The sequence below is a fragment of the Pimephales promelas genome, chromosome 3, assembly GCF_988280905.1.
Source record: "Pimephales promelas chromosome 3, fPimPro1.hap1.1, whole genome shotgun sequence".
NCBI lineage: Eukaryota > Metazoa > Chordata > Actinopteri > Cypriniformes > Leuciscidae > Pimephales > Pimephales promelas.
The window spans coordinates 16,337,330-16,359,938 of NC_142771.1; the positions used below are offsets into that span (position 1 = coordinate 16,337,330).

General features: G+C 39.6%; 1 protein-coding gene and 1 long non-coding RNA gene across 3 annotated transcripts in view; one reads left to right on the forward strand and one right to left on the reverse strand.

The window, feature by feature from the left end:
- Positions 1 to 6,014: 6,014 nt before the first annotated feature.
- LOC148981993 (uncharacterized) lies at positions 6,015 to 10,187 on the reverse strand. Its single transcript, XR_016155089.1, has 4 exons — positions 10,105 to 10,187; positions 8,528 to 8,607; positions 7,313 to 7,492; positions 6,015 to 6,873 (listed from the first exon to the last, which is right to left on the reverse strand). It is a non-coding gene; the product is annotated as an uncharacterized LOC148981993 (long non-coding RNA).
- A 415-nt stretch (positions 10,188 to 10,602) lies between these two features.
- Positions 10,603 to 22,609, forward strand: part of LOC120490101 (protein shisa-9) — a 65,731-nt gene continuing 53,724 nt past the window's right edge. For both annotated transcript variants that reach the window (XM_039687486.2, XM_039687487.2), the window contains exon 1: positions 10,603 to 11,147. In XM_039687486.2, the coding sequence (XP_039543420.1) occupies positions 10,603 to 11,147 (545 nt within the window). The remainder of the gene's footprint in view (positions 11,148 to 22,609) is intronic.

Here is a 22,609-nt window from a genome sequence, read left to right on the forward strand (position 1 = left end):
GACGAATGGGGTTTCACTTAGAAAGTCTATCAACTTCGATTCTTACAAAACGAGCCAATGGCAAAGAAATGCCATGGGTCTGGAGAATTTGCATGGCACAACTCCGCCCCATATCGTGGGTATAAAAGGAGAATTCCGGCAGCATGCAGTGTATACTTCACTCCCTTAAGCCATCCTGAGAACTTCTTCCTCTTCAAGAAGAGCTTCTCTCCAGGTGTTGGTGTGACGGCGATCCCAGCACCTTCTTTGCGATCTGTGCAGTGATCTGCAGTTTTTCATTTCATTTATGTATTTTAGGACAGTGCACATTAACATTTCTGTAATTGTGCCAGTGTTAGCCAGCAGGCAAATTTTCAACTGTAGTCCATTGGCAAAATGTTAGTATTTGTGTTTGACAGTGTTTGTGTTTTCTCCCTGGTTGCTTCAACACTCAGCAGAGTTGTAGATGACTCATGTTTTCATTGCAGAAACATGGCCATCGCGACACATCGGTCGAGACTCAATGATCTTGCAAAAGGGAGAGTCCCCTGATCCACACCCCGATCTACCTTTCCCACGGGAGCTGGTACTTCGGCCTTATGGTGACCTTAGGGTGACGGTGTGGCACTACCAACTGATGAATCAACAAGTCAAGTCAAGTCACATTTATTATATAGCGCTTTTCACAATACAGATTGTATCAAAGCAGCTTCACAGTGATAACATGAAAGTAGTACAACATAGATCATTAATATTGTTAAATATTAAATATTCCCAACTGAGCAAGCCAAAGCTAGGCAACATTGGCAAGAAACCAAAACTCCATCAGATTGGATGGAGAAAAAAAACCTTGGGAGAACCCAGGCAATCGTCCTCGGGCCACATCACCCTCAACCCGCAAGCCTTTCGGATGATGTCCCGCGGTCTTCCCGTCACATGATGCAGGCGTTCACAGCATCACAAGGTGGGCAAGAGCCATTGGGAGATGACAACTCAGCTGTGCTGCCTCCTTCGGGTGTGCCAGCATTGCCTGAGCCAGATCCCAAGATTGCCGCCATGCTTTCCCGGGCAGCCGCGAACATCGGGTTTAGAGTGGAACCCTCCGCCCTGTCCTGAGTGCTCGCGGCTCGATGATTGTTTTTTTACTCATCGTGACAGCACCTCCCTGGCCAAATCCTCTGAGGATGGACCTCCTTTCTCAGGGACGGGGCACCCTATAGCACCCTCGGAGGTACCCTATAGAGGTAGGTTTGAGTACCCTACCACCAGCGGTGGTGGCTACCATACCTTCCGCTAGAGCGGCGTCTACGAGACATGCTTACGCGTTGAAGTGGAACCTCTTTGTCTCCTGGTGCTCTTCTCAACGTGAAGACCCCAGAAAATGCCCGATCAGTGTCGTGCTTTCCTTCCAGCAAGAAGGGTTGGAGCAAAGGCGTTCTCCCTCCACCCTAAAGGTCTATGTTGCCGCTATCGCCGCACATCATGACCCAGTTGAAGGTAAGTTTGTGGGAAAGCACGACCTGATCATCAGGTTCCTGAGGAGACTGAATCCTCCTCACCCTCCTCTTGTTCCCTCTTGGGACCTCTTAGTGGTTCTAACTGCCCTGCAGAGTGCTCCCTTTGAGCCTCTGCAATCAGTGAAGCTTGAGTTCCTGTCAATTAAGACAGCTCTCCTGGTTGCATTGGCCTCCATTAAGAGGGTAGGGGACCTGCACGCATTTTCTGTAGACGAAGCGTGCCTGGAATTCGGGCTGGCCTTTTCTCACGTGATCTAGACCCCGGCCTGGATATGTGCCCAAGGTTCCTACCACTCCCTTCCAGTACCAGGTGGTGAACCTGCAAGTGCTACCCCTGGAGGAGGCAGACCCAGCCTTGGCACTGCTTTGTCTAGTACGCACTCTTCATGCCTACATAGACAGGACGCAGTGTTTCAGGACCCCAGACCAGCTCTTTGTCTGTTATGGTGGGAAGCTGAATGAAAGGCTCTCTCCATGCAAAGGCTGTTCCTCTTGATAGTGGACGCCATTGCTTTGCCATCCCAGCAGCAAGGTCAACTGTGCCCCCTTGGTGTGACTGCCCACTCCACCCATACTGCTGACGTCGACGCCAGTGTCTATTCCCTACGCATTGGCTAGGAGCCTCCCGTGTGCATGGTCCCTCCTCTGAGCGACCCCCATATGTGTATTTCCACTGTAAGCCTCTCTGAGCATGTGCCTTTCCCTTGGCAAGCCACCTTGCCAGCCCTGGGGTTGAAATTTTCCACCTGCGGCAGGACACCTCAGTATTTCTCCATATGCATCCCTCCGGATCATATGTGTATTCTCTAAGAATACTCCCTAAGAATATTCTAAGAATATCGAGTTGGCAGTAATTTGCATATTTCTTCTAAACTATGGGATATGCTCCCCAGCGTACCTTGGTATTCCTGTGCTAAATAGGAGTCCTTCCTCACGACAAGGATCTCAGATTTATGCAGGGCACTGGAAGACAGCTGTGAAGGTGGCGTGATTTGACTGGTATCCCCATTTGTCGGAACTCGTTTTCCTGCCACTTCCGCTGTACCGCGGGGATCGCCTGAGCTCAGCCTTGGCCCCTCAGCGAAGAAACATATCTGCATGTTGCCAGCATTCTCCTTTTATACCCACGAGGTGGGGCGTAGTTGCGCCATGCAAATTCCACAGACCCATGGCATTTCTTTGCCATTGGCTCGTTTTGTAAGAATCGAAGTTGATAGGCTTTCTAAGCGAAACCCCATTCATCGTCATCTGCTGGTCTCCGTTCCCTACTCAGGGAACGAGGGTTACATATGTAACCCAAATGTTTTATTATGATCATGATCACACTTCATTGTGATCAACTTCTCTCTCTCTCTTTGCACCATTTTCCTTCTCCTCTTTTAGTTTTGTAAAACAACACCAACACCCCCTCCCCCCTTTTTGCCTTCTTTCTTTCTGGACCTGGAGTCAAATGTAATTTATACTGACTGACAGCTCCTGACAAACAGAGTGAGAGAGAGAAAGATAGAGAAAAACAAAAGAGGGGTGAGAGAGGAAGAGCTTGGTCGAAGTATTGGTATTGTTTGGTCACAATAAGAGACAAGGAAATTTATTAGAGAGAGCTGACTAAATTCTGATTGGATGAGTCATGTTTAAAGCAGTGTTGCTAATGGCAACTAAAATTAATTGAAATAAAGCTGAAAAAGAGATATTAGATGGAAAACTATTTTGAATGAAAAACAAATGACACCTTGGAAACCAAATTAGTCATTCTCAAGTCAAGTCATTCTGTCATAATTTACCTTATATGCCCTTATGTTGATATAAACATGGAATATTATCTGCTGTAAACTAAAAGAGAAGTTTAGAATAACTTATTTAGAATAATAATGGAATTTTTTTGTAAGCTTTATGACTTCAGAAGGTTTAAATGTCACAAGGAAGAGTAAGGACTATTTATATGATAATTGCTTGTTTGGATAATTATGTTTAAAAATGAAAAAAAAGAATTGCTTTATAAAAGTTGTGCATTACAGTGATTTTCATTTATTTACAACTTTAAAAAAAAAAAGTTTTTATTGTTGTGTGATGCACTGCCCCTCTTGGTTTATATGTTAAATGCTAGTAAAACCTCTTTCATGGCAAATCACAGACCCGCAGAATTCATATCCTGGAAGAGATGACCCAAACAGACAGATAAACACAAAGCAAATGAGTACATGGGTTTATTCAAGGCTACTTGCCTCCATTTAGAAGAGAAATGGCATGATCAGGCCAGAGAGAGAGAGAGAGAGAGAGAGAGAGAGAGAGAGAGAGAATCTGAAATGATTAAAGATAAGTTACCCTCGGCCTGAACGCTCATTGCCCTTTATTTCTCCCACAAGACCTCTGGACTCATCCGTTCCTTCCCTATGGTGCCAAGAGTCGCTGCTGCACCACAAGCAATAATTCAAAAACACAGACTCGGAGACTGATTTTGAATACAAAGATGCTACAGGAAGAGAAAGAAACACAGAAATGTAGGGAAACAAATGATAAATTTACCAAGGTCATGGGTTCAATTAGCAGAGAGCACCTTGAGTGCACTGTAAGTGATTGACTGTAAATGTGGATATGTAAGTGATCAAAAGCAGTAAGACAATGGATTACGTGAGACGATACCCAGTGGCCAGAGGAAGGCTAAAATTCCCCCAGTATCCATTGGCAGCAGCTCGTTTTCTGAAACAACACTGCTGTAGATCAGGCCGTTTAAATGAGTCAGAAATATTTAACAGCAATCAGAGCTCACAGAGCCACCGGCAACCAAAACACTCAACGAAAACATTATCTTATATGCAAATTAGTCTCTCCTTCTCTCTCTGTTCCTGTTGTTCTTTCCTTGACCTCATTTATTTTCTTGTCTCTGCTGCTTTTTATCCAACTCTCAGTGGGTGAATCTCACGAAAGCTGCCGGGAAAGAGTTGGTTTGACCTTTAAAATTTGTTGGGTTGTGACAATATTTTCATGATAGTTAAAGAGCTACTTCATCAATGGCAAAATGGGCTTTCTTAACAGCAGAACATTTTTTTTTAAATGACTACCTGACTAGAGAAAACAGAACACTTTTGCCACATATTGGTAGGAACACTTCAACACCCAAAATGCACTGGGCATGATGCCATTTAAAGGGGTGATGAACTGAGAAATCAATTTTTTCTTGAGCTTTTGACATCTAAGAGATCTGATGACATCTGTTTGCTTCATTTCACTGAGGATTGTTTTGTAAACAAGACTGTATTTGCAGGCCGATTAAGATTAAAGAAAGGTGCTGTGCCGTCTGTATTGGATCTGACAGGAATGGTGCAACATGCAGACTCTGGGTTGAACATGTATGGGCGAATCATTCCGGTTGCCATTTTACAACATTGAATGTTTTCAGAACAATTTCCCCCAAGTGCACCAACAGGTGAATTGAAACTCATTATAATATGAAAAACTGTTCTCCACTCACAGCAGTGGGCATTTGTCTTCAGTGCGAGACGCCCATAAAAACTGAGCGTTTTTGGGCTCAAAAGTAGGGTAGGAAATAGCCTATTACTTTTTCATTTTGATGGTTTTGAATGCAAAAACCAAGCAAATGTCATAAGTTGACCTCAGACAACAATGTAATAAAATTTAAAAAGCCAGTTTATGACCCCTTTAAGGCCACTCCCACCAGTATGCTATGGATACACTTACCAGAGTCTTACTGCCTTGCATTAGTTGGAAATACTTCTTAGCAAACTTTTAGTCATAATGGTGTCGATTTGTATTATTACAGGGAAGCCGGAATGAGTTACTTTCGGTTTCCAGCGAAGAATACAACGGCCAAAGGCTGCGAAGAAGCATAAATGCAGAGAGAAGCCTCAACAAAAAAAATCTGAAAAACATTTCTTTTGTGATCAATATTTCAAACTGAATGACCACAGACAGTGTAGGTCAAACAGAGTTGAAAACTGAAAGAAACTGTCGTTCTGTCAGTTTCAGATGAAGCAAAATGCCATCGCGCTTAAGAAATCTGTTGTCTGTTTTTTTTTTTAGCATAATGCTATTTAAACAGTAGAAAAAGTATGATACAATGTTCAGTGAAACACCTACACTTTTAATAACTGTTCTGTTAATAACCCTCTGTCACTGTCTGTGGGCGGGAATACACAAAAGTATAATTTGTATTTTGTAGCGCTGTCAAAAGTCCACCGGATGGCACGTTTTGCATCCTCTGGTAGACTTGTGTTGAAAAATAAACAGTTTTTCTTGGTCCAGGTAACACGGAGAAAGAGTAAACAATATCTATGTGTCCAAAGTTGTGGATATAACTTATGCCCAAAATGGAGAAGAGAAAAAAAATCCTCACTTCCTGATAAACTGGTGCTAAAAAGCAGAAAAGTAGGAGAGGCCAGTGTATATAATATTTTTTCTATATAATAAATTACTTGCACAGATTTCGGAGAAAGATATGCCTGCTGTTTGGGAACGCAGTCGTGTAAGACTGTTCTGGCAGGTAATTATACCAAACTTTTCTAAGGCACTTCAGAATGTGCAAAACATAATTTCAGATGCTTTGCAGCGAACGAGATCTGCAAACTGGTTAGTGCAGTTAAGCCATCCCATCGCGCAAAGTCACATGATTTTTATGATGCGCATCGAGGAATTTATTCGGTAAATGTGTTTCCAGCATTGTTTATGGGCATATTTTCTCATCAGATAAAAAATGTATCCGACTCAAATGAGTGCATACGTTTTTAATGCACTTTTTTATGCTCATCTTGGCATTTCCATCCAGGATTTTATGCGATATCCCAAAATGCACATAAAATAGATGGATTAAAACATAACTACTGTTCATTTACATATACTACCAACATTATAATAATAGAAAGCGGGTTGAAAATCAGCGACACATTTAAACCCCGCCTCTCCAACTCAGTTGCAACACAGGCTGATTGGAAATACAGTTCTGTGAAACTTGAAATATGTTACATGTTGGTCTATTGTTTAAGAGACCCTTTGGTGCATTTTTAGGACCATTTTATTCCTGTACTTCAAAATAAAAGTGTCTTGAATTTGGAAATAATGATTCCTTTGCTTTTTTAGATTAAAATATTCTACATGAAATTCACACACATTTTGTTTTTACAAGAGAAATACGACCCATCCTTTTTAAACCTTCAAATTTACTCTCTCCTCAGTCCATATTTCTTGTTCAACTCTTTCGTCGTTCCTTCCTCTCCATGATCCCTCTGTTCCGTTAATCTCCTGCTGCTTCCTGCCCATCATCTCAGCCAAACCCCAAAGAGTGCTGCACGCACGCGCGCACACGCACACACACGGACACACACACACACTGACCTGCTGTCTCAGTAAAAACTGCTGCAGTCATCTGTTGAACCACAAGATTTTGAGAGAGAGACAGACAGAAAGTAAAATAAGCAATGGATTATTGACACCGAGGGGAAAAAAATGACATGTGCTGCATTAGATTCAGCTGAGAAGGGTCGTAGCTATTGCATATTGTTGTCCTACTGTTAGTAACTGCTTCTATTGTTCTCATTTGTAAGTCGCTTTGGATAAAAGCATCTTCTAAATGAATAAATGTAAATGTAATGTAAATATAAGGATTTAGATACACATGTTCCTATTCCAATTTCCAGTGAATATTGAATTATCCCTTCTCCCTAGAAATTTTGGCCAAACATATAAAATGCACATGTAACCACTGTTGTTGTAATTTTAGCCGCATATGAATTGGTTCATACCACTGACCTTAGCTGAGAAGTATAAATCGACATGAATCAGAAGTTGTGATAGTCTTTTCTTACCTATTGTGATGTATATCCGAGTAAAACGGATTCTCGAACAAGAAAAAAATTAGGCCGGGACTTGATTTTGTCCATGGGGAATTGATTGGGTGATTGTGCGTTGCTATTGCTGTGATGTCATGTGAGTGACAGGTTGTCCCGCCCTCACGCCAGAGAACTCGTCATCAGAGAAGAGAAGACCTGCAAGAGGGAGGGGAAGTTATTTTGACTAAAGATGACGAGGACACATGATTTTTGTTTAAAACAATGATGTCCACGGATAGGTTTTAATAAATACTGCAAAATTCATTCATCATCATTGGTCCAATTCATTTTAAATATTACAATAAAGTGATGAACAGCGCCATTAAGAAGCCCTTAAAGACAAAAGTGTATTGGCATAAAGTCTCCATGAAATCCTGTTTTTTATGGAATATTGCAGTATTTATTATAAATGATTTATTGGTGCACATCAATATTTCTTTAAAAATAATGTGTCCTTGTAACCTTTAGTCAAATGACGTGTTCACTGGCACGAGGACGGGACAACCTGTCACTCACATGATATCATAGCAATAGCAAACCATACCCATCCAATCGATTCCCAATGGACAAAATAAAGTCCCGCCACACACATTTTATTGTTCGAGAAGCCGTTTCACTTAGATATATTTCATTCACAATAAGGAAGAAAAGACTTTCGCAAATTGCTATAGTTGATTTGAAATTGTGGTCAAAAGTCTATCATAAATGCAAAAAAAAAAAAAAAAAATGTTGGCATGAACTGCTTTTATGTCCCCATCCATGTCAAAATCAAACCTACGCCATTGATTGACACACAAAAAAAACGAATAGCATGTTGTGGAGACAGTGAGTGCAGGTAAACATATGGCAAACAGGCGGCAGGAACAGACAGAAACGGGGAAATGACAGGAATATTTTTGAACAGTGAGAACAAAACATGGGACAAAGGAGTGAGAAGGTGTCAATGACAGAGAGAAAAAGAGAGAGGGGGCGAGTCAGCAAACGAGATACTCTCATTCGCTCACGAGACAAACTGAGTGAGAGAGGGAGAGAGGGAGGGGGAGAGAGAGGGAGAAAGAGGGAGCAAGCCACTATCATTCGTTCCTGACTCCACACGGGAACACACCATCCCTGGAACACGAAATCTGGCAGGCTGGGAGCGGAGAAACGGGAATGCGCTGGGACGAAAAAACTGAGGAGAATAAAGATTACCTGCCATCTGTTGGTCTTCCTCACTCATCTGTCATCCACTGTCACTTTTTCTTTTTCTGAGGAGAACTTCTTCAGAGCATCTAGTGAAAACACATACATATAAAGATATATCTATAACAATACTATACATATATCAATATACAGTATGCCTGTTTTCATAAACAGCGTATGGGTAAGCCGATGGATTCAGATTCTACGCTTCAGAAGCATTTCCTCCGTTGTAGGAAGCTGATCTGTTGCATTCTGAGACGTGTGCCTCTGCACCGTGCATTTTGCCTCATCCACATGGAGAAAAACAGACATGGAGAGGGAGATTAGAGCAGGTGCTTTGGGAGCTGGATTAGGTGTGCTGTTGTGACTTTTAGCATGTGTGTGTGTGTGTGTGTGTGTGTGTGTGAGTGAGAGAGAGAGGGTTTTTTTGTGTTTTTGTGTGTGGTTTCTAAGTGAAGAAACCGAGGAGCTGTAATGCTGAGACCCTCTTTTTCATTCTCTCTCTCTCTCTCTCTCTCTCTCTCTCTGTGTGTGTGGTAGATTCAGAAGAAGAGCAAAGGAAAGAGAGCAGCAAAATGATAGAAAAAAAGAGAAGAGGCCCCAAAGTAACAACACAGACCCAGAAGAATATGTGTTGATGTTGCTCAGACGTTGCTATTTATTGCTCAGGAGACCTCTCACTTAAGTTTGCTTGAGTACCAACTTTGTCTCAGATGTTTCTGTTAAAATTTCTTTGGAGAAATAAACAGAACGTGAAACACAATGTGGATAGTGTTGCTCAGATCATTTTGATTTTGGATTATGAGTTTGAGATCATATTGGAACTGTAGACTTTGGTGTCTTGGTCGAATTAGAGCACAGTTTTAGACAATGTTGCGATTTCTCTTGAAAGTCTCCATTTAAAGGAGACTGTGGTCTACAGGAGAAAGAAAGATGTTAAAGAGATTTAATCTGTGATGTCTCTGTCCCGTGGGGACTGCAAGTATGTGTTGTGAGCAAGAGAGACGCAGAGAGGGTCTCTGAACGAGAGAGAATATCTGATCAAAAGTGTCCAATGTGAGATACAGCTGCATGTTCACACACAGAATAGAGTTCAGCAGATCAGATCAGCACTCTTAGTTTGAGATATTCAAAAACAAGAACTGTGTTTTTACTTTGAATTTAAAATATAGGTCTATTTTATTATTCTTATTTTAGATTTTTATGTAATATATACATTTATATTTAGACCTATGACTATAGATTTATGTATTCAGACTATTAAGCTCAAGGTAAAATATAATTTTACCCAAACGTTATATATTTGGCCACATAAATATAAAAAAAAAAATAATAATATATACAACCATATTATATATATATAACTTTTAGAACTTGTGTAAATTATACCTAGTACATGAACACTGTATAAAAAACATCTTAGAGTGTTTGACAATATGTTTGGTGTTTTGTCACAGGGGACAGAACTGAGCAGAAGGAAGACACCTTGATTGTGAAAACAAAAGCGTCAGGGGGACTAAAGAACAACAGATATTCCTTTGAGAGAACAGAAGAGCGGAAAACGCTGAGAATGACTTGTAGATTACCTACGAACTGTAGAGTGACGCATCTCTTCCTCGCTGGCATCACGCAATGTTCAGTAGGACAAGGATCACGGATAGGGCTTGAGTCCAACGCTGTGATTCCTTCAGGCTTCTGAATTGGAAATTTACCAAGTGCTGTTTTTTTTTCACTCTCTCTCTCGGGCCACGAACAGTTTGTCTCAGGGTGAGATCCTTGAATCTGGAGTCTCTCCAAAGGGGAGGAATCTTGCTCGCTCTCGCTCTCTCCCTGTAGTGATGACAACAGCGAGCATGTTGTGTGCTGAAGTGCCGTGGAAAGCTCTCCGTCTCGTTCACTGATGAGGGCTGTATCAGCTTGCCGGACAACAAGTCAGCAATAAACCTGCTCTAAACTCTGAGACAACTCTTTGCTCAGCAAACTTGCTTTCTTGGTTCACATTATCCAAACTCCATTGGTTTAATTGTCCCCAGTGGTGCTGTTGCATTCTAGGATACGCATTTTGGGATTACTCGAAGAAGATTATGGCTGCCTCACATCTGTTTTTGATTGTGTTAACTGCTGTTTTACTGTTGAGCTACGTCTCTTTCTGTCAAAAACCCAACACTGCCAGCACAGGTGAGCAGGACACCAATCAGACGGCTGCTCCGTCTGGTGCTCCGGAGGTTACTCTTGCGACCCCGGGGTCAGAAGCAGAAGAAATCCCGTCATCCGGGAGCCGCTGTTGGGGTTACTACGACGTGATGGGCCAATGGGATCCTCCGTTTAACTGTAATGTGGGAATCTACCTGTTCTGCTGCGGCTCCTGTTTCTATCGATTTTGCTGCCAGTTCAAGGTTCACAGCCTGGACCAGACGTCTTGTTCCAACTACGACACGCCGGTTTGGGCCAACACGGGCAAGCCGGCGGCTCCGGTGACCGATGTCCAGGAGGAACCGGATCGAGACCGCACTCACATGATCGTGTACATAATATGTGGAGTGGTGGCCATCATGGTGCTGGTTGGGATCTTCACCAAACTGGGCCTGGAAAAAAGTCAAGGAGGACAGACGGAAATGACAAACTCCAGGTGAGTGGGTGTAACGATGACTTCATTTCTCACAGGTTTGCTTGTTAATTAAGTTCTCGGACATATCTATTTTAACGTGCAACTTTGCATTAGTTGTTGCATTTTAACCCTCTGGGGTCTAAGATGTTTTTGGGGTCCTTGTTGTTGATGTTTTGACATGCTGTGACATTTATGTGTTTTTCAGTTGCTTATGAACATATTAATGGCACAGGTGAAATTACACTATATTTAGCACAAACAGGGCTACCATAATATGAGAGCAACATGTATGTACATGTTTGTATTTTTGAGAGAATATTGTTTATGTATATTGTTATGTTTTAATATTGTTGGTTCTTGAAAAAACTAAAACTTAAAGTTTCTAAAATAAGGCCATAAAACACATACGAAATATGCATACACATTACTTTTGACTAATGGATGTTGTTGCCTAGTTTTTTCTTCAAAATGATCCTGCCTAATCGGCCCAAAACGGCCCAACCCCATCACGAATAATTAAGCTGTTCTCACCCGAGAAGACACAGACCTGCATAATAATGAGCATTTCATTCAGGTGTCACAAGAAATAATGCAAGGACAATATATAAATAGAAAATTGTTTTTTTTTCATAAATGTCTTAGTAGGCTAATAGATTTTATTTAACATTAGGGTGACCAACAGTCCTGTTTTCCCAGGACATGTCCTGTTTTCACGTCCTGTCCTGGCTGTTTTTTTATAAAATGATGAAAATGTCCTGTTTTTCAAAACTGCTGGGAAAGATCAGCTCTACAGCAAAATATAGATATGAGCAAACAAGGAGGATGTGGAAGAAAAACAGGATAAGGAGGAATAAAACTAAAGATTTAAATATATATTTTTAGTTCGTTTTTGTAAGTTTGTGAGAGCTATTTTTGTTCAATTTGGAGGTATTTCTTTTAGTTATTTATTATTTATATATTTTTTTCTAATACAGAAGAGACATTATTTCTATGACTCACATTTTTGATCTTGATATAATGAAATCTTCAATTGAATCTAGTTGAAGGCAAGCTCTGTACATAGTAGAACCATTTTGAGTTCCACTAAGAACTTTATCATCTTCACTCTTAAAAAAAAACGTTCTTTTCTTCCATCTATAGTTCCATGAAGAGCAATAGAACAGCAATTTTGTGTTGGCACGCAGGAGGTTCTATAGATGATTAAAATGTTCTTTACACAGAAAAAGAAATGGTTATTTTTAGAACTATTCACTTACATGTTCTTATAGGGGAGCTCAAAATGGCATCACTGTGTAAAACCCCATCTGGAACATTCATTTTTTAAGAGTTTTGCTCTTTAGAATGAGTCTAATACTCATGCCAACATGCCTGAAGGATCTGTAATGTAACATCAATACCTTTTTTTAACCTTAAAGAACCATAAAGCCAGTTCAAGAACTATAGCTTTTAGAACCTTCTATTATTCTTGATAAGACAAGAGATCTTTCTTGAATATTAAGATTCTGGAAAGAACCAATGAGAGGACAAAACTTCTGAGATCACTACTGAAAAAGCTTCTATTTTGGAAATACAATAATATTTGTTTCAAAATATATTTTTAGCATAACAATTTAAGGTAAAACTCTAAAAAAAATATCTTAGTATTTTAAAAATATATATTCTCCTGCATGATTTAGGATGATTCAAAGTGCACATTTGTGCTTCAGTGGAAGCAAGAACATCTGACCGTCTGTATATACAGTCACATGATCATCACAAATATGATTAGTAACCTAGAAATAGTGACGAATCGAAACAATCATACTTGCTTTTACATCATAACTTCATTGCCTTACACATTTCAAAATGCGAAATCATTTCCATTTTTTAAAACCCAGTTTTTCAATATGATCTCAGACATTTGCATCCCACTGTATTTCTAAGATATATGTTCATGTTTATTTCTCAGAGCTCAGCTTTTGTTTGAGAACAGCACTAACTGCAATCAGTTTAAAAGAAGCACAATGGAAAAAAAAAAAATTGTACTCCTCTGTTTTGTGTTCTTAACATAAATCTTAACTATCACGTCAGTTAAAAAAAGATATATATATACATATATATATATATATATATATATATATATATATATATATATTTTAAAGCACTCAACCCCATCACGACGTAAATAAAGTTGACACTTTGGTCTTTTCGGCGTGAGGGGAAGCGGAGCGCTGTCCTCCGGGGGTGGGAAGAGTGGGACGTCAGTCCAGTTTTCTGTCTCTCATCCGTAATGTGGCATGGCAGACAGACACCACCATGATTTAATGAGGGCTATTGATAAGGGCTGGAAGCATGCCATGCCTGAGATAGAAAGTGCGCGCAAGAGAACGGTTGATAGATTATCCACTGTTTGACTATTTTAAGTGGTGAGGTGGGTATAAACTAATCTTTTACGGTTTGAGACGAATAAAAGAGATATTTCTGAGTCTCTTTAAGTTTATGAGTGTTTCTCTTGGTAAGGACATACTCAGGAATTGTGTGTGTGTGTAAGATGTGCCCTATGGTATGACACAGGCAGTGTTGGAAGGGCAAGCTAGCAAAGTGTGTAGCCAGCTTGTTGTAATTTAACACGATTTATCATAGGAAAGCATAATGAGGCTCGATAAATGGGTGCCAAAAGTAGCATATAAAGTGTGTGTCATAACGGCACAACTATAGTGTGTGTTGGGACGAAATACAGAGGCACATCGAGGAGAGTGAGAGTGATTCTATTGACCAGCTCTGAAAATCCAATGAGGCCAACATGACTGGATTCATCCAACACTAACATCAGCCAGTGTAGAGCCCAACGTGCTCACACACACACACACACACACAACCCATTCTATGCCACTGACCTTATAAAATCGCAGGGTCAGAACAGTGACTAATGACTGGTGAAATGTCTAGAAACCGAAATGATGTGCTTCATTTGGGTGTGCGAATGCACGTGCGCTTTGAGCAAACAGACCGTGCTGGCTTGAGTCCTTCAGGCTTTACGTTTTCATGCATAATCTGACCTTTAATAATTACCTTCAGTGTATTTCAAGGGCGAATCATATGTGAGACCGTTTGCAAACTGTGAGTGTGCTGCTAGTGCTATGGGTTTGTTTTTCATCTGTAAAATCTATCCAATTCAGCATGAAATGATGAGTGATGGTTGGACTATACAAACGCGCTGCTTTCGACTTGTATTATTTTAAGTGCATGCTTGACAAGTCTCTTGGTCGGACATGCCAAGTTTTACCAAGACAGAGCTAGTAAACAGAGACAGAGAGTGTTTGAGAGAGTATTTGTGTGCTTACAAAGTAAACATGGTACGTCCGTGCTGAGTGCTTCCCTATTACATGATCATACCGGCAATAATGGAAGTGGCTCTTTAATGTTTTGTTAATGTCTAAAATGTGTGAACATGGGGGAAAAGAAAGAACATGAGGAGGACAAAATTAAGGGCAGAAACTCATAACGTTTTTAATCAGTGTGTCCTTAGGAAACACATATACTGTACCAAGCTGCCTGCTTTCTATTTTAAAGTCGGCATCAGAATGTAAATTATTTATTTTCTTAATACTTGTTGCGGTTACACTTTATTTCGATAGTCCATTTTAGACAGTCCTCTAACTCTAAGTAACTTTGCAACTACATGTCGACTAACAACTGTATACTGTTAGATTCAGGTTAGTAGAATAAGTTGTACTTGCAAAGTTACTTTGATTGTCTCTTGGAAGACCATCAAAACAAAGTTTTTACAGATTATAAACAGACAGTCTACTAATACTCTAATGACTGGTAGTTGACATATAGGGCCCTATTTTAACAATCTGTAACGCAAGTATCAAGCGCGAAGCGTTTTGTCTTGCGTCTTGTTTGTGGGCGGGTCCCTTGTGCGCTGTTGCTATTTTACCGGTGGGATAAATGACTCTTGCGCCCGATGCAAGTTTAAAAGAGGTTGGCGATCCTACGGCGTCATCTAACATCAAAAAATAGCATTATGAAGATCGCGCAACGCGCCACTGACTTTAGACCAGTTTTTTTCTGGTCAATGGCACATTTGTTTTCTGGAACTTCAAAATAGCACTAGGGAATGTTTGCGCCGAAACACGCCTCCTTTTTGCGCCGATCCGCTCAGGCAGTGCAAGTTCAGCGCAAGGGGAAAAAAGCCCGCTATGCGCGGGTGCAAAATAGAAATGAGACATGAGTCAGTGTGCAAAGTCATTTGCGCCGGGTGCAAGATAGAGCCCAAAGTTGCGAAGTTACTTATAGGTTTAAGAATCAAATGTCTGAAGTGGATCATGAAAATAAAGTGTAACCCATGTAGCTATCAAGTTGCCAGGAGTTAGGCATAATAGAAAATATTGGTAAACTTGAAAAATAGTTACCTCAGGCTATGCTGAAATGCTCTCGAGGATGAACTTCACCTTCAGCCTTCATATCCTGGTCAGAATGTCTGTTTTCAGCAGGCAGAGGTGAATGGGTCAATGATTGACTGGTTAGCATGATCCAGTTATCCCCTGGTGGTTGATGTCGTAACTACATCATCTGGTTCAAAAGGGCATTTTTCACCACTGATGTCCATTCAAAAGTATAGCTGTGTATTCTGACAAATTAAAATGTTCCAAGCAACATATCACACATATTTCATTATATTACTGTAGATGTTTTTTTCCCCAAGTTATCAGTTTTTTTGGAGGGCTCCTAAGTTACGTGCAGTGTAGTGCATACATATGAAAAACACAAGATCTTTCAGATGGAAATACACTGTCTGTGTACATTGGAGGACCTTATGGTTCATTTTACCAATAAATCTCACCATAGATTTCCCTTTCTCTGATTTCATAGTGTTTTTTTTTTGCTATTGTCTATATTTAGCTTTACTGACCAACACACTTGGGCCACAGAATACAGTTGAGTCCCATTAAAAATGCATTACGACTTCTAGAGATGATTCCCCAAAGCTGGTATTGGAACTATTAATGCGCTAGACAAACAAACTGAACTCCACAGTGAGGCAGACCCAGCGGGAGACGTCTCACAGGCCCTTCCATACAAACCTCATGAATACACTGAAACCTGCTGCACTTCACTTACCACAGGTCAAAGACTCCCGGGTGTTTTTCACAGCTTTTCAGAAGGGAAGAAAGGAAAAAGATGATGAGAACTGATGCAGAATGACTCTTGACACATTTGGTAGTGTAATGAGGAAGAAATGAATCTTGATTTGCAAAAAACAAAAAGCAATTTTAGTTGGCCTAGAAATAAAAATGAATTTCAACAACAACAAAAAAAAAGCGTTACATATTTACTTTCTCACAGAACATTTTTCGGAATATGTATACATTTCTAAAGCTATAATAAAACTAAATTCCTTGAATATTTCATTATCTGTAACAGAAAGCATACCTCCTGAGGAGTTAACTATTTAGTTAATTGGTTAACAAATTACCCTGTAAATTTCCATCAATAACAAATCATGCATATGCTACTACGTCTTGTTTACCCTTTTTAATGAACATCATAGTAAACCCAATTGTACTGTATGTTTGTAAGCCTATAAGATAAACCTTCAAGGCCCTCCTTAACATGTTAACTGCATTAATTGTTGATATAAATTAAAACTTAGTAGCCTATCATGATAAATGCTGAGTTGTGTAAAACCCTTAGATGAACTTCATTGTTGGCATGTTAACGCTAGCAAGTGGACTTTTGTAATGATGTGTTTGGCTTTGAAATCTTGCTCACTGAAAACATTTCATTGTGAACAATATTGTCCTTACCAGGAATATAGCTTCCCAATTAACTGGCGTAGCCTCATCAGTGTCATTGTGATATTACTTCCTGGCTCAGGCCATGAGAATACAGTCTGATTAGTCACTGTCTTTGAAAGCATCTCTGGAGAGAAAAAAATGTAATGTAGAGGGGACTGGGGGATTGTTGTCACAAAGGGAAGGCTGTCAAACTCTCTCATGGAGGATTTCAGTCAAAAGCCCAATTACACAAATACATGTTTTCTTCAGCAGTGGCTTTGATTGCTGGATATCTACTGTAAAACCATCTTAAATTAAATTTCAATATCATAAGTTTATTTTTCTATAGCAGTTGATTATAATTAAAATGAATAAAACCACACTGACATACAGTACACACACTGTAAACACTATTGTTGTTTTAACTTAAAAGTAACTGTTTGTTCTGACTTAAAATTTGAAGTTTAGTTTTTACACTGCAGGTTTATTATCATTTAATACAACCAACAATTGTTTTAGCTGAAGTAAAGCTGAAATAAAACATAAATATTCGATAAAAAATTAAAACTAATCTAGAAATTAGAAATGTTGCCTTTCCTTGGCAACTCTAATAAGTTGAAGCAATACATTACACTAACTGGAATACATAAATAAATAAAACGGAATTGAAAATAAACTCAACATAAAAAGTAATATTTAAAAACTGACAACAAAAGAATAAACTGGTATAAATTACTAAAAGTTAAACTAAAATAAGAAAAAAGAGAAAACTGAAAATCTCAAAATAAAAGCTCATTTAAAATATTAATAAAAACTATAATAATATCTAAAATCAATTTTCCTCTCAGGGGTATTTTTTTTAAATAAATGTAAGGTCGAGGCATGTCATCATGTTCATTACATTTTGTAATTTTATCGATTACAATATCTGCTTGATAATGTTTATATTTTGCTAAGAAAATATTAAATAGCCTATTAGCAGTTCCCCAAAAGATACCCAAAATGACAATTGCTAGTGTATTCATTGATCCTTATCTTTTTATCCTGGGCAATAGTAGTTAACTAGCTTCCTTGTAGCCACAACTTTATGTCTGTCTATGTCTGTACAGAAACTGACTGTCTAATCTTCTGAAATATTCAGTAAAGTGTGAGACTATCCCTGGTCGCCTTTACTGTTCCTCTACAGAATGTCCTGTTGGTTGAAGACGTGACCTGTCTGTTTCTATATGCATGCTTGGACACATTAAGTTGCGGTGCCCATGCGGGTGACAGAAGATGGCAAAATCTCATCTCCTCATAATTTCGTGTCAATTTTATTGATTCACTCTATCATTAACAACTGCACCCCATAACCCCACTTCAGCACCTCTGACACACCAATACCCTATCACATGGACAGACGCGCATGTTCACACACACGTCTTGTTCTGCTTCACTGAAGACTGAGAGGGTACAGAGGGCTATTTGGCAGCCCCAGGCTCAAGCTATCAGAGCCCTTTGAGATTTGCAGTTTCACTGCATGTACCTGTCTATCAATGCCTCGGTGAGGAAGCTGAACTGCACGTTACACACGGACGGACATCATTACGGCTATAAAGATGACCGTCTTGTAAAGCTACTAAATGGACCATTGCGCCCATGATTGTTGCAATTCCTCTAGGAAACTGCCACCCTGAGCTCAAGAGCAAAGATGTCATTGACGGATGCTGCCACTACGGATGGATTAGACACCGATTACAGAGCTTCACCGCAGGATACGGCTCTGCCCCAGATTTCATTTTGACTCAAATACCATGAGGAGTAAAAGGCTAAAAGCAAAAAAATGATGCATTTTGCTGGGGCGACGTAAAAAATAAAGTCAGAAGGCAAACTAGTCTAACGGCAGAAAAACATTACTAAGGGACAAAAATTATGTAATTTCATACTGTCATGACTTTGGTTTTCTAAAAAAAAAAAAAACATCCTGGCCACTCTTTTTGATATAAAGTAAGTAAATGAAGACTGGCCAAACCAGGCTCATTGAGTAAAAACACATACCAGCAATGACATTTCTGCAAAATGATATTTTTAAAGCATTTTTAAAGTAAAATGTCCAGGGAGTGGTTCTAAAAGCGTGTTCAATTCCCTCTGAAACAGATGAACATGAATATGGCAACAATTTTACATTGTTTTTTGTGAGTATACTCACATATATCAATATATGTGGCAATTTGCCTGCGGCATAGTGGATTTTTTCCCCTATTCACACCATTCTTTGTAAACCCTAGAAATGGTTGTGCGTGAAAATCCTACAGTAGTAACTGAGCAGATTGTGAAATACTCAGACCGGCCCATCTGGCACCAACAACCATGTCATCCCATTCTGACATTCAGTTTGGAGTTCAGGAGATTGTCTTGACCAGGACCACACCCCTAAACGCATTGAAGAAACTGCCATGCGATTGGTTGATTATATAATTGCATTCATGAAAAATTGAACAGGTGTTCCTAATAATCCTTTAGGTGAGTGTACATAGAATATATAAGATTAACAGGTTTGGCTTGTTTTTGGCTTGTTGGTTTGCATTTGGCTTCAAACTCTAATCTCCTTTTTACGCAAAACCATAAAATGGACACACTGAACCGTGTTGACTTCAGTTTAAAAAAGCCGTAGCTACCCGTGGCGCGTGTGTTCTGTTTTCGGCTTCCACCGCATGCAGAGCATATTTGTGGTCCCCAACTGTTTAACAGTAACACGCACACAAACACAACACACACAGCCATTTTGCAGCATTGCATAACGTGGGGTGATATTGAATACACCCCGGGCACAGTGTGACATCACTTAAACGCATCTCATTTCCCACCCTGTAATATAGCTAATGAACAGCAAACTTAACATACACACACACACAGTATTCATACAAGCTCTGTTCCAACATAGTCAATTGCCTTTGCTGTCTATACAATGGGCAGTAAAATAGAACCTAACAACAGTTCTCTATAGGCTAGCATTGATGTGCCACACTACAAACATTAGTAAAATAAACATTAGCATCCTAGCTAACAGGGAACATTCTAAGAATTTTGGCAAACATTATAGAAACGGTTCTCTTAAAGTAATTAACGAACGTTCTTCCAGGAACATTAATAGAATGTTTCGTTCGAAGTTATCTGGTATTTAATAATGTTCTCAAAATGTTAGCACAAGAATGTTATTTGTACATTGTTCATGACACGTTTTTTTTTCTCTTTTTTTCAGAAATGTTTTAGCTGGATGTTCATCTAAAAACAAATTATGTTACTAGTTTGTTGTTTAAATCATTTAAAAAACTTGCCGTTTGGAATGTTCAGAGAGCTTTCAGAAATAACATTTTCATAACGTAATGGGGAACATTAGCAAAACTGTCATATTTTTGTTAGCTGGGTTGTAGCTTAGCCCGTTCTCATCCCAAGGCGTCATATACTGACACTTTTGCCAATGCGTATACATCCAACGCACATGGCATCCTTTAGCGCCAATATGAGACGCAGATATATATGGGCCAGAGGGCGCCTCCTAGTGGTCTAACCCTAATCCTACCCCAGACCTAAACCTACCCATAACCGAAGCGTATTATATTGACGCTAAAGGGTGCCATGTGCGTTGGATGTCTACGCATTGGCAAAAGCGTCACTATATAACGCCTTGGGATGAAAATGTGTTGTATAATCATATAGGTAAAAAAAGGTACTTTTTTTCCTATACATTCTGGGATTGCCTTCTGTGTGAAGAAAACATGCATTTTGAAATGAGGTATCTTTGAAAAGCCTTCATGTCAGGAGCGTGCTATGGATTTTGGAAATGCTTGGAAAGTAGGGAAAGAAAGTTTTGAGAGATTATAGCTATACAGACATGTGGTTTCAAAATTGTATTTAAGTGGATGTATTGAAAAACATATTGAACCGCTAGTGTGTGAGGGAGGTATTCATCTGTGTGTATGATACATTACCTCATAAATAGTTATGTTTAGTGGTCACACAGAGTAACTTCCTCCGGCCAATCTTGAACTTCATACCTCAACTGTCTGCAGACAGAGAAACATGACAGAAGGATCAAAAGCTGAAGCGGCACTTGGTTTGCTCTACATCATGTTAAAACTAGCTGTATTTGTGAGTATAGAGCCAATTTAGATACACGTCATACTCAGGTGCGACAAGCCATTTTCTGTGTTTATCTGAGTTGATCTCCAAACCAGCCATGACCAGAACATGACATTTTGGTTTCTATGCCTGTGGCATTGGGCCACACAGAAAATAAATGTTTTGTCTGATTTTGTCTTGCGTAATTCGGTTTTACATAACTAGGTAAAAGTTTTTCTTTTCATTTTTTCAACCTAAAACTAGTTAATTGGAGTTTTTTTTAACTAATAAAAATCTCTTAGCATTACCAGCTTGATCCATGAATATTAATAAATCACAAAAGGAAAAATATATTGATCAAAAATGTACTTTTTGCTGCTTATATGTTAGCGAATAAAGTCTATGCTGTAAATGTTTTTTTAACCATTTAATCTGCACACAAATGTTATGGTTAATGAATCAAAATTCGGTTGTAATACTTTGAAATTACTTTTAATGTTAGCTCAGCATGCAACTGGTTATAAGTAAAAATATTAGGCCATTTGGTTTGGCTGAATCAACCAGGATCAGCTCCAGTAAAATTAGTCCATTATAATAAAAATGCATGTCATTGCTTTTCCAGCACGGCTAACTCCGCCCCCAGTGAAATTGGTCTAAATTTGTCTCCATAACAGTTATCAAAATCAAATATGTTGATTTGTTGTGTCGTGCAGTAATTTTTCAATTTGATTGAAAACTACTTGCTACGAGAAATTTTCCCTGTGAATCTTAATTTGGATAAAAGACAACATTTGTGCTGCTCGTGCTCGTGAAAATGATCCAAACAGGCACTTTTTAGAATGTAAAACAGTACAAGTGTTTGGCCTTCACAGTGAGTAGTGTGTTTGTACCTGTGCTTTGTGCCTTAATCACATTGATGGAAAGTCGATGGCTAATTTGCAATTTGTTACAACAATTGAGTACTTTACCTTCTTCTCTCTCTCTCACCTTGATCCTGAATTACCACTGCACAGTGTCCTGTTAATTCCCCATAAAAAAAAGAATGTGAAAACACAAAGCAGCGCAGCGATAAGTATCACCAATGAGCTGCTCAGAGCGGTAGCCCTGCGGGAGGACCGGTTATTTCCATCTCCGCGTCTCATCCCTCATTTTAGAAGCTCAGCACTGCTCAGTCATCCTGAACAGACTTGTTCCAGGAAGGGATGGATGGGGGCTTTGTCAAGGCCGAGTGTAGAAAGAGAGGACCCGATTGAGACCAGGGGGGGGGGGGGGTGTGGTAGGGATTATACAGACATTTATCTTGATCTCTGTCCTGTCAATCAAGCTACACACACTGGAGACAGTCGATGGGAACTTGGGGGAGATCGAGTATGCGAGCGAAGGAAGGACAGAGTGTGAGAAGTGGAGGGAAATGTGTTAGTTCATTTGACTGGTGAAGCAAGTCGAATCAAAGAATGAAGGCTCATTCTGGCAAACAAAATGGGGAATTGAGAGCATCTATCTTAATTGATACATACATCACCTCAAAAACTAAACGTTTATGGTGCGCGATGCTGAAAAGAAAAATCAGTATTTAAAATCCATAAATCATACAGCATTTACAAATGCCATCAATTAATA